Source organism: Salmo salar, chromosome ssa16, assembly GCF_905237065.1.
Source record: "Salmo salar chromosome ssa16, Ssal_v3.1, whole genome shotgun sequence".
Lineage (NCBI taxonomy): Eukaryota > Metazoa > Chordata > Actinopteri > Salmoniformes > Salmonidae > Salmo > Salmo salar.
The window spans coordinates 96,133,076-96,145,772 of NC_059457.1; the positions used below are offsets into that span (position 1 = coordinate 96,133,076).

The window sequence follows — 12,697 nt, forward strand, 5'->3', positions numbered from 1 at the left end:
GCCTCCATCATACTGAACTACACTGTAGAAGTTACAGATCCATACAGCTATGGAGCTTCCATCATACTAAACTACACTGTAGCAGTTACAGATCCATACAGCTATGGAGCCTCCATCATCCTAAACTACACTGTAGCAGTTACAGATCCATACAGCCTCCATCCTACTAAACTACACTGTAGCAGTTACAGATCCATACAGCTATGGAGCCTCCATCATCCTAAACTACACTGTAGCAGTTACAGATCCATACAGCCTCCATCCTACTGAACTACACTGTAGCAGTTACAGATCCATACAGCCTCCATCCTACTAAACTACAATGTAGCAGTTACAGATCCATACAGCTATGGAGCCTCCATCCTACTGAACTACACTGTAGCAGTTACAGATCCATACAGCCTCCATCCTACTAAACTACACTGTAGCAGTTACAGATCCATACAGCTATGGGGCCTCCATCATACTAAACTACACTGTAGCAGTTACAGATCCATACAGCTATGGAGCCTCCATCATACTAAACTACACTGTAGCAGTTACAGATCCATACAGCTATGGAGCCTCCATCCTACTAAACTACACTGTAGCAGTTACAGATCCATACAGCTATGGGGCCTCCATCATACTAAACTACACTGTAGTAGTTACAGATCCATACAGCTATGGAGCCTCCATCCTACTAAACTACACTGTAGCAGTTACAGATCCATACAGCTATGGGGCCTCCATCATACTAAACTACACTGTAGAAGTTACAGATCCATACAGCTATGGAGCCTCCATCATACTAAACTACACTGTAGCAGTTACAGATCCATACAGCTATGGGGCCTCCATCATACTAAACTACACTGTAGCAGTTACAGATCCATACAGCTATGGAGCCTCCATCCTACTAAACTACACTGTAGCAGTTACAGATCCATACAGCCTCCATCCTACTGAACTACACTGTAGCAGTTACAGATCCATACAGCCTCCATCCTACTAAACTACAATGTAGTAGTTACAGATCCATACAGCTATGGCGCCTCCATCCTACTAAACTACACTGTAGCAGTTACAGATCCATACAGCTATGGAGCCTCCATCATACTAAACTACACTGTAGCAGTTACAGATCCATACAGCCTCCATCCTACTGAACTACACTGTAGCAGTTACAGATCCATACAGCTATGGGGCCTCCATCATACTAAACTACACTGTAGCAGTTACAGATCCATACAGCTATGGGGCCTCCATCAAACTAAACTACACTGTAGCAGTTACAGATCCATACAGCTATGTGCCTCCATCATACTAAACTACACTGTAGCAGTTACAGATCCATACAGCTATGGGGCCTCCATCATACTAAACTACACTGTAGCAGTTACAGATCCATACAGCTATGGAGCCTCCATCCTACTAAACTACACTGTAGCAGTTACAGATCCATACAGCTATGGAGCCTCCATCATACTAAACTACATTGTAGCAGTTACAGATCCATACAGCTATGGAGCCTCCATCCGTCTAAACTACACTGTAGCAGTTACAGATCCATACAGCTATGGAGCCTCCATCCTACTAAACTACACTGTAGCAGTTACAGATCCATACAGCTATGGATCCTCCATCATACTAAACTACACTGTAGCAGTTATAGATCCATACAGCCTCCATCCTACTGAACTACACTGTAGCAGTTACAGATCCATACAGCCTCCATCATACTAAACTACACTGTAGCAGTTACAGATCCATACAGCCTCCATCCTACTGAACTACACTGTAGCAGTTACAGATCCATACAGCCTCCATCCTACTAAACTACAATGTAGTAGTTACAGATCCATACAGCTATGGAGCCTCCATCCTACTAAACTACACTGTAGCAGTTACAGATCCATACAGCTATGGAGCCTCCATCATACTAAACTACACTGTAGCAGTTACAGATCCATACAGCCTCCATCCTACTGAACTACACTGTAGCAGTTACAGATCCATACAGCTATGGAGCCTCCATCATACTAAACTACACTGTAGCAGTTACAGATCCATACAGCTATGTGCCTCCATCTTACTAAACTAGACTGTAGCAGTTACAGATCCATACAGCTATGGGGCCTCCATCATACTAAACTAGACTGTAGCAGTTACAGATCCATACAGCTATGGGGCCTCCATCATACTAAACTACACTGTAGCAGTTACAGATCCATACAGCTATGGAGCCTCCATCATACTAAACTACACTGTAGCAGTTACAGATCCATACAGCCTCCATCCTACTGAACTACACTGTAGCAGTTACAGATCCATACAGCCTCCATCCTACTAAACTACAATGTAGTAGTTACAGATCGATACAGCTATGGAGCCTCCATCCTACTAAACTACACTGTAGCAGTTACAGATCGATACAGCTATGGAGCCTCCATCATACTAAACTACACTGTAGCAGTTACAGATCCATACAGCCTCCATCCTACTGAACTACACTGTAGCAGTTACAGATCCATACAGCTATGGGGCCTCCATCATACTAAACTACACTGTAGCAGTTACAGATCCATACAGCTATGGAGCCTCCATCATACTAAACTACACTGTAGCAGTTACAGATCCATACAGCTACGGGGCCTCCATCATACTAAACTACACTGTAGTAGTTACAGATCCATATAGCTATGGGGCCTCCATCATACTAAACTACACTGTAGCAGTTACAGATCCATACAGCTATGAGGCCTCCATCATACTAAACTACACTGTAGCAGTTACAGATCCATACAGCTATGGAGCCTCCATCCTACTAAACTACACTGTAGCAGTTACAGATCCATACAGCCTCCATCCTACTAAACTACACTGTAGCAGTTACAGATCCATACAGCCTCCATCCTACTAAACTACACTGTAGCAGTTACAGATCCATACAGCTATGGAGCCTCCATCAGATTCACCTACACTGTAGCAGTTACAGATCCATACAGCTATGGAGCCTCCATCCTACTAAACTACACTGTAGCAGTTACAGATCCATACAGCTATGGAGCCTCCATCATACTAAACTACACTGTAGCAGTTACAGATCCATACAGCCTCCATCCTACTGAACTACACTGTAGAAGTTACAGATCCATACAGCTATGGAGCCTCCATCATAGTAAACTACACTGTAGCAGTTACAGATCCATACAGCCTCCATCCTACTGAACTACACTGTAGCAGTTACAGATCCATACAGCCTCCATCCTACTGAACTACACTGTAGCAGTTACAGATCCATACAGCCTCCATCCTACTGAACTACACTGTAGCAGTTACAGATCCATACAGCTATGGGGCCTCCATCATACTAAACTACACTGTAGCAGTTACAGATCCATACAGCTATGTGCCTCCATCATACTAAACTACACTGTAGCAGTTACAGATCCATACAGCTATGGGGCCTCCATCAAACTAAACTACACTGTAGCAGTTACAGATCCATACAGCTATGTGCCTCCATCATACTAAACTACACTGTAGCAGTTACAGATCCATACAGCTATGGGGCCTCCATCATACTAAACTACACTGTAGCAGTTACAGATCCATACAGCTATGGAGCCTCCATCCTACTAAACTACACTGTAGCAGTTACAGATCCATACAGCTATGGAGCCTCCATCATACTAAACTACACTGTAGCAGTTACAGATCCATACAGCTATGGAGCCTCCATCCTACTAAACTACACTGTAGCAGTTACAGATCCATACAGCCTCCATCCTACTGAACTACACTGTAGTAGTTACAGATCCATACAGCTATGGGGCCTCCATCATACTAAACTACACTGTAGCAGTTACAGATCCATACAGCTATGGAGCCTCCATCCTACTAAACTACACTGTAGCAGTTACAGATCCATACAGCTATGGAGCCTCCATCATACTAAACTACACTGTAGCAGTTACAGATCCATACAGCTATGGAGCCTCCATCCGTCTAAACTACACTGTAGCAGTTACAGATCCATACAGCTATGGAGCCTCCATCCTACTAAACTACACTGTAGCAGTTACAGATCCATACAGCTATGGAGCCTCCATCATACTAAACTACACTGTAGCAGTTACAGATCCATACAGCTATGGAGCCTCCATCATACTAAACTACACTGTAGCAGTTACAGATCCATACAGACTCCATCCTACTGAACTACACTGTAGCAGTTACAGATCCATACAGCCTCCATCCTACTAAACTACAATGTAGTAGTTACAGATCCATACAGCTATGGAGCCTCCATCCTACTAAACTACACTGTAGCAGTTACAGATCCATACAGCCTCCATCCTACTGAACTACACTGTAGCAGTTACAGATCCATACAGCTATGGAGCCTCCATCATACTAAACTACACTGTAGCAGTTACAGATCCATACAGCTATGGAGCCTCCATCCTACTAAACTACACTGTAGCAGTTACAGATCCATACAGCTATGGAGCCTCCATCATACTAAACTACACTGTAGCAGTTACAGATCCATACAGCCTCCATCCTACTGAACTACACTGTAGAAGTTACAGATCCATACAGCTATGGAGCCTCCATCATACTAAACTACACTGTAGCAGTTACAGATCCATACAGCCTCCATCCTACTGAACTACACTGTAGCAGTTACAGATCCATACAGCCTCCATCCTACTAAACTACAATGTAGTAGTTACAGATCCATACAGCTATGGAGCCTCCATCCTACTAAACTACACTGTAGCAGTTACAGATCCATACAGCTATGGGGCCTCCATCATACTAAACTACACTGTAGCAGTTACAGATCCATACAGCCTCCATCCTACTGAACTACACTGTAGTAGTTACAGATCCATACAGCTATGGAGCCTCCATTCTACTAAACTACACTGTAGCAGTTACAGATCCATACAGCTATGGAGCCTCCATCCTACTAAACTACACTGTAGCAGTTACAGATCCATACAGCTATGGGGCCTCCATCATACTAAACTACACTGTAGCAGTTACAGATCCATACAGCTATGGAGCCTCCATCCGTCTAAACTACACTGTAGCAGTTACAGATCCATACAGCCTCCATCCTACTGAACTACACTGTAGCAGTTACAGATCCATACAGCTATGGAGCCTCCATCATACTAAACTACACTGTAGCAGTTACAGATCCATACAGCCTCCATCCTACTGAACTACACTGTAGCAGTTACAGATCCATACAGCCTCCATCCTACTGAACTACACTGTAGCAGTTACAGATCCATACAGCCTCCATCCTACTGAACTACACTGTAGCAGTTACAGATCCATACAGCTATGGGGCCTCCATCATACTAAACTACACTGTAGCAGTTACAGATCCATACAGCTATGTGCCTCCATCATACTAAACTACACTGTAGCAGTTACAGATCCATACAGCTATGGGGCCTCCATCAAACTAAACTACACTGTAGCAGTTACAGATCCATACAGCTATGTGCCTCCATCATACTAAACTACACTGTAGCAGTTACAGATCCATACAGCTATGGGGCCTCCATCATACTAAACTACACTGTAGCAGTTACAGATCCATACAGCTATGGAGCCTCCATCCTACTAAACTACACTGTAGCAGTTACAGATCCATACAGCTATGGAGCCTCCATCATACTAAACTACACTGTAGCAGTTACAGATCCATACAGCTATGGAGCCTCCATCCTACTAAACTACACTGTAGCAGTTACAGATCCATACAGCCTCCATCCTACTGAACTACACTGTAGTAGTTACAGATCCATACAGCTATGGGGCCTCCATCATACTAAACTACACTGTAGCAGTTACAGATCCATACAGCTATGGAGCCTCCATCCTACTAAACTACACTGTAGCAGTTACAGATCCATACAGCTATGGAGCCTCCATCATACTAAACTACACTGTAGCAGTTACAGATCCATACAGCTATGGAGCCTCCATCCGTCTAAACTACACTGTAGCAGTTACAGATCCATACAGCTATGGAGCCTCCATCCTACTAAACTACACTGTAGCAGTTACAGATCCATACAGCTATGGAGCCTCCATCATACTAAACTACACTGTAGCAGTTACAGATCCATACAGCTATGGAGCCTCCATCATACTAAACTACACTGTAGCAGTTACAGATCCATACAGCCTCCATCCTACTGAACTACACTGTAGCAGTTACAGATCCATACAGCCTCCATCCTACTAAACTACAATGTAGTAGTTACAGATCCATACAGCTATGGAGCCTCCATCCTACTAAACTACACTGTAGCAGTTACAGATCCATACAGCCTCCATCCTACTGAACTACACTGTAGCAGTTACAGATCCATACAGCTATGGAGCCTCCATCATACTAAACTACACTGTAGCAGTTACAGATCCATACAGCTATGGAGCCTCCATCCTACTAAACTACACTGTAGCAGTTACAGATCCATACAGCTATGGAGCCTCCATCATACTAAACTACACTGTAGCAGTTACAGATCCATACAGCCTCCATCCTACTGAACTACACTGTAGAAGTTACAGATCCATACAGCTATGGAGCCTCCATCATACTAAACTACACTGTAGCAGTTACAGATCCATACAGCCACCATCCTACTGAACTACACTGTAGCAGTTACAGATCCATACAGCCTCCATCCTACTAAACTACACTGTAGCAGTTACAGATCCATACAGCTATGGAGCCTCCATCCTACTAAACTACACTGTAGCAGTTACAGATCCATACAGCTATGGGGCCTCCATCATACTAAACTACACTGTAGCAGTTACAGATCCATACAGCCTCCATCCTACTGAACTACACTGTAGTAGTTACAGATCCATACAGCTATGGAGCCTCCATCCTACTAAACTACACTGTAGCAGTTACAGATCCATACAGCTATGGAGCCTCCATCCTACTAAACTACACTGTAGCAGTTACAGATCCATACAGCTATGGGGCCTCCATCATACTAAACTACACTGTAGCAGTTACAGATCCATACAGCTATGGAGCCTCCATCCGTCTAAACTACACTGTAGCAGTTACAGATCCATACAGCCTCCATCCTACTAAACTACAATGTAGTTTTGGATCATTTGGCTATTCACTATAATCCTGTTGGACGATGACCTTATATAACACACACACACACACACACACACACACACACACACACACACACACACACATCTATTGTATTCCAACTGGAGAACATCTGTAAATTCAGACAATTCAAAGGAGAGAGAGAGAGAATGAACTGGCTAACCGCAGGAATTAGAGGTAAATGGAAAATTACAGGACATGATTTAAATTGGTTTTCTACTTGTATTTAAAACAGTATGTCTATCTTCTATCTAGCCTCCGCGGTTAGGGACGCATCGGTACTCCAGTAACCTAAACGACATCAAGACACCAGTTTCTTTCTTACCTTTTCCTTCAGATTGGGGAGAGATTGTCCACGTGTATATTTTCCAACAGTGTGTTTGACCGAAGTGAAATTCCTTTACGATCCAAACTGCGCTGATTTTAAGCGTTTGAAAGTTTCAGGAAGGAGAAGCGGCTCTTAATTAAAACGCAGATTCTTCCTGGTCGCCATATCGGCTCGACAGACCTTCGACTAACACCGCGTTACGTTGTAAAAAAAACTAAAAAACAATGTGACTTCCATTGAGTTTTGTTACCCGAACAATAACATGAGCACAGTAGTCCCTCCAGCACTGGTAACTGCACTATAACTCAGCTGGTGTCCTTTGTATCAGGCCTGTAGAGAGGGAGCAATACTACCACATAGCGGCTTCACTGGAGCATGGCCATGGTTGGGGCCGTTCAAAGTCAACCACTACAATAGAATAGCTCCATATCATATGGGACCAATAGAATAGCTCCATATCATATGGCACCAATAGAATAGCTCCATATCATATGGCACCAATAGAATAGCTCCATATCATATGGCACCAATAGAATAGCTCCATATCATATGGCACCAATAGAATAGCTCCATATCATATGGGACCAATAGAATAGCTCCATATCATATGGGACCAATAGAATAGCTCCATATCATATGGGACCAATAGAATAGCTCCATATCATATGGGACCAATAGAATAGCCCCATATCATATGGCACCAATAGAATAGCCCCATATCATATGGCACCAATAGAATAGCCCCATATCATATGGCACCAATAGAATAGCTCCATATCATATGGGACCAATAGAATAGCTCCATATCATATGGCACCAATAGAATAACGCCATATCATATGGCACCAATAGAATAACTCCATATCATATGGGACCAATAGAATAGCTCCATATCATATGGCACCAATAGAATAGCTCCATATCATATGGGACCAATAGAATAGCTCCATATCATATGGGACCAATAGAATAGCCCCATATCATATGGGACCAATAGAATAGCTCCATATCATATGGCACCAATAGAATAGCTCCATATCATATGGCACCAATAGAATAGCTCCATATCATATGGGACCAATAGAATAGCCCCATATCATATGGGACCAATAGAATAGCTCCATATCATATGGGACCAATAGAATAACTCCATATCATATGGGACCAATAGAATAACTCCATATCATATGGCACCAATAGAATAACGCCATATCATATGGGACCAATAGAATAGCTCCATATCATATGGCACCAATAGAATAGCTCCATATCATATGGCACCAATAGAATAGCTCCATATCATATGGGACCAATAGAATAGCCCCATATCATATGGGACCAATAGAATAGCTCCATATCATATGGCACCAATAGAATAGCTCCATATCATATGGGACCAATAGAATAGCCCCATATCATATGGGACCAATAGAATAGCTCCATATCATATGGGACCAATAGAATAACTCCATATCATATGGGACCAATAGAATAACTCCATATCATATGGCACCAATAGAATAACGCCATATCATATGGGACCAATAGAATAGCTCCATATCATATGGCACCAATAGAATAGCTCCATATCATATGGCACCAATAGAATAGCTCCATATCATATGGGACCAATAGAATAGCCCCATATCATATGGGACCAATAGAATAGCTCCATATCATATGGCACCAATAGAATAGCTCCATATCATATGGCACCAATAGAGTAGAAGAAGTCCAACTTTAAGCCCAAAGACGAGTAACACAACAACACAACAGTCAAAAGGGTCATGGCCAGTACGGGTATCGAACCCGCGACCTTCGCGTTATTAGCACGACGCTCTAACCAACTGAGCTAACCGGCCAAGTGAACACAGCTGACCAAATCTAGTCTTTTATACTTTGGAAAACAACCAGTTTGCTTTTATAAGCGTTAATATTAATAAAGTAGCTTTATGCTCATCTAGATTTCAACGTATTCTCCAAACAGTTACAAAATATATATATATATAATTCTATAATGTTATGATATCACATGTACTAAATTGCTCGGTGTTAATTTGGTGAACGGTGTCGTTGAGCCCTCTGCCGTTCACCAGACGGACGCATCCGCTCCGGACAGCCGCTCCGCGCCGCGCCGACATGGATCCGCCAGTGGTGACAAGATGGAGGACAGGAGACGGAGGGGAAAACACAGATAATATGTATAGTTGTCAGCGTGGTAATCTCCTTTGGATGGATTTTCAACTAGCCGACGATTACAAGATCGGATCGTAATCATATCTTATTGAACGGCTTTATGTTTTCCAGACGCAGGATAAATATGTTGTTATGTGGCTGCGTGGAAAGTCTGTCAGGGCGGTCGGATGAGACACCAGTCGGCTACAGGAGCTAACGAAGCTAACAGCGAGTTGTTCGGTAGCTAATCGGTGATATAACATCAAACAATAAATTAGAAACCGTTCGCTAGTATGATATATATATCATAATATATAATATATACTGCTTTACGGTCAAAATAAATTGGAAATACGCTCCAGCTAACATTGTCAGCTAGCTATTTTGTATTCATGTTGATTTGTTGTTACTGTGCAGCTAGCTAGTTACGATGCTAACGACAAAGCTAACTAGCCAGTTAGCAAGCTAGCTATTTTTTTCCTCAAGTAAAAAATATTCCTTGGATGATTTACTAGTTATGATGATTTTATAGTTATGTTAACATAGGACAACGGTCGATGAACTAGCTTTGTTTATACCACAAGATTTTCGTGGCTGAGTCAACATGTTTTAACTTTGTACCGAGCTTGTTCGGGAAGGATTCACAGGACGTATCGATAAGGACGCAGGACGCATCGATAAGGACGCATGACGTATCGATAAGGACGCAGGACGTATCGATAAGGACGCAGAAACGCATCGATCAGGACGCATCGATAAGGACGTATCGATAAGGACGCATCGATAAGGACGCATCGATAAGGATGCAAAAACGCATCGATAAGGACGCAGAAACGCATCGATAAGGACGCAGGACGCATCGATAAGGACGCACGACCTGCTGCGTTGTGTATTCTGGGTTGTAACTAACTGTTCTAGCTGGTCAGACTGTGGACAGACGACATGGCTCACTCTCCGGTTCAGAGTAGCCTGCCGGGGATGCAGGTACGCTGTTTTCACCTCATTTCCAGTAGCTAGCTAGTTAGCTAAACACCTTACCAAAGTGCTATATGGTGAAGCTAGCCCTCACCTGCTGTCAGGTGATGTAAACAATACTAAAGACATGCACAGCATGCTGCAGATAGAGAGACAGTCAATTCCCTTCCTTCATTCTGCATGTCCAATACTAGGCTGGTACAATATTTAACATTCAATTACACTAGGAGTCACATTGGGGCTTCACCATACTGATGACTAAAAGGGATAAACATCATTTAGTGACTAAAGCACTGGAAAACAGAGGATTCTCTAAGCTAGGCTAAAGGCTAAAGCACTGGAAAACAGAGGATTCTCTAAGCTAGGCTAAAGGCTAAAGCACTGGAAAACAGAGGATTCTCTAAGCTAGGCTAAAGCACTGGAAAACAGAGGATTCTCTAAGCTAGGCTAAAGGCTAAAGCACTGGAAAACAGAGGATTCTCTAAGCTAGGCTAAAGGCTAAAGCACTGGAAAACAGAGGATTCTCTAAGCTAGGCTAAAGGCTAAAGCACTGGAAAACAGAGGATTCTCTAAGCTAGGCTAAAGCACTGGAAAACAGAGGATTCTCTAAGCTAGGCTAAAGGCTAAAGCCCTTGAAAACAGAGGATTCTCTAAGCTAGGCTAAAGCACTGGAAAACAGAGGATTCTCTAAGCTAGGCTAAAGGCTAAAGCACTGGAAAACAGAGGATTCTCTAAGCTAGGCTAAAGGCTAAAGCACTGGAAAACAGAGGATTCTCTAAGCTAGGCTAAAGGCTAAAGCACTGGAAAACAGAGGATTCTCTAAGCTAGGCTAAAGGCTAAAGCACTGGAAAACAGAGGATTCTCTAAGCTAGGCTAAAGGCTAAAGCACTGGAAAACAGAGGATTCTCTAAGCTAGGCTAAAGGCTAAAGCACTGGAAAACAGAGGATTCTCTAAGCTAGGCTAAAGCACTGGAAAACAGAGGATTCTCTAAGCTAGGCTAAAGCACTGGAAAACAGAGGATTCTCTAAGCTAGGCTAAAGCACTGGAAAACAGAGGATTCTCTAAGCTAGGCTAAAGGCTAAAGCACTGGAAAACAGAGGATTCTCTAAGCTAGGCTAAAGCACTGGAAAACAGAGGATTCTCTAAGCTAGGCTAAAGGCTAAAGCACTGGAAAACAGAGGATTCTCTAAGCTAGGCTAAAGGCTAAAGCACTGGAAAACAGAGGATTCTCTAAGCTAGGCTAAAGCACTGGAAAACAGAGGATTCTCTAAGCTAGGCTAAAGGCTAAAGCACTGGAAAACAGAGGATTCTCTAAGCTAGGCTAAAGGCTAAAGCACTGGAAAACAGAGGATTCTCTAAGCTAGGCTAAAGGCTAAAGCACTGGAAAACAGAGGATTCTCTAAGCTAGGCTAAAGCACTGGAAAACAGAGGATTCTCTAAGCTAGGCTAAAGCACTGGAAAACAGAGGATTCTCTAAGCTAGGCTAAAGGCTAAAGCCCTTGAAAACAGAGGATTCTCTAAGCTAGGCTAAAGCACTGGAAAACAGAGGATTCTCTAAGCTAGGCTAAAGGCTAAAGCACTGGAAAACAGAGGATTCTCTAAGCTAGGCTAAAGGCTAAAGCACTGGAAAACAGAGGATTCTCTAAGCTAGGCTAAAGGCTAAAGCACTGGAAAACAGAGGATTCTCTAAGCTAGGCTAAAGGCTAAAGCACTGGAAAACAGAGGATTCTCTAAGCTAGGCTAAAGGCTAAAGCACTGGAAAACAGAGGATTCTCTAAGCTAGGCTAAAGGCTAAAGCACTGGAAAACAGAGGATTCTCTAAGCTAGGCTAAAGCACTGGAAAACAGAGGATTCTCTAAGCTAGGCTAAAGGCTAAAGCACTGGAAAACAGAGGATTCTCTAAGCTAGGCTAAAGGCTAAAGCACTGGAAAACAGAGGATTCTCTAAGCTAGGCTAAAGGCTAAAGCACTGGAAAACAGAGGATTCTCTAAGCTAGGCTAAAGGCTAAAGCACTGGAAAACAGAGGATTCTCTAAGCTAGGCTAAAGCACTGGAAAACAGAG

General features: G+C 42.9%; 2 protein-coding genes and 1 non-coding gene across 6 annotated transcripts in view; 1 reads left to right on the forward strand and 2 right to left on the reverse strand.

Annotated features, from left to right (window-relative positions):
* LOC106575059 (FERM, ARHGEF and pleckstrin domain-containing protein 1) overlaps positions 1–7,881 on the reverse strand; it is a 104,815-nt gene extending 96,934 nt beyond the window's left edge. For 2 of the 4 annotated variants that reach the window (XM_045698443.1, XM_045698442.1), the window contains exon 1: positions 7,482–7,881. The gene's annotated coding sequence lies outside the window, so the exon portion shown is untranslated. The remainder of the gene's footprint in view (positions 1–7,481) is intronic. The other 2 variants (XM_045698440.1, XM_045698441.1) reach the window with 2 other exon arrangements.
* A 1,391-nt stretch (positions 7,882–9,272) lies between these two features.
* On the reverse strand, positions 9,273–9,346 carry trnai-aau (transfer RNA isoleucine (anticodon AAU)). Its single transcript has one exon. It is a non-coding gene; the product is annotated as a tRNA-Ile (tRNA).
* Positions 9,347–9,519: 173 nt separating this feature from the next.
* Positions 9,520–12,697, forward strand: part of LOC106575054 (serine/threonine-protein kinase 24) — a 32,688-nt gene continuing 29,510 nt past the window's right edge. Inside the window, exon 1 of the mRNA XM_045698444.1 lies at positions 9,520–10,643. Coding sequence (XP_045554400.1) covers positions 10,602–10,643 — 42 coding nt within the window. The 5' untranslated portion in view covers positions 9,520–10,601. The remainder of the gene's footprint in view (positions 10,644–12,697) is intronic.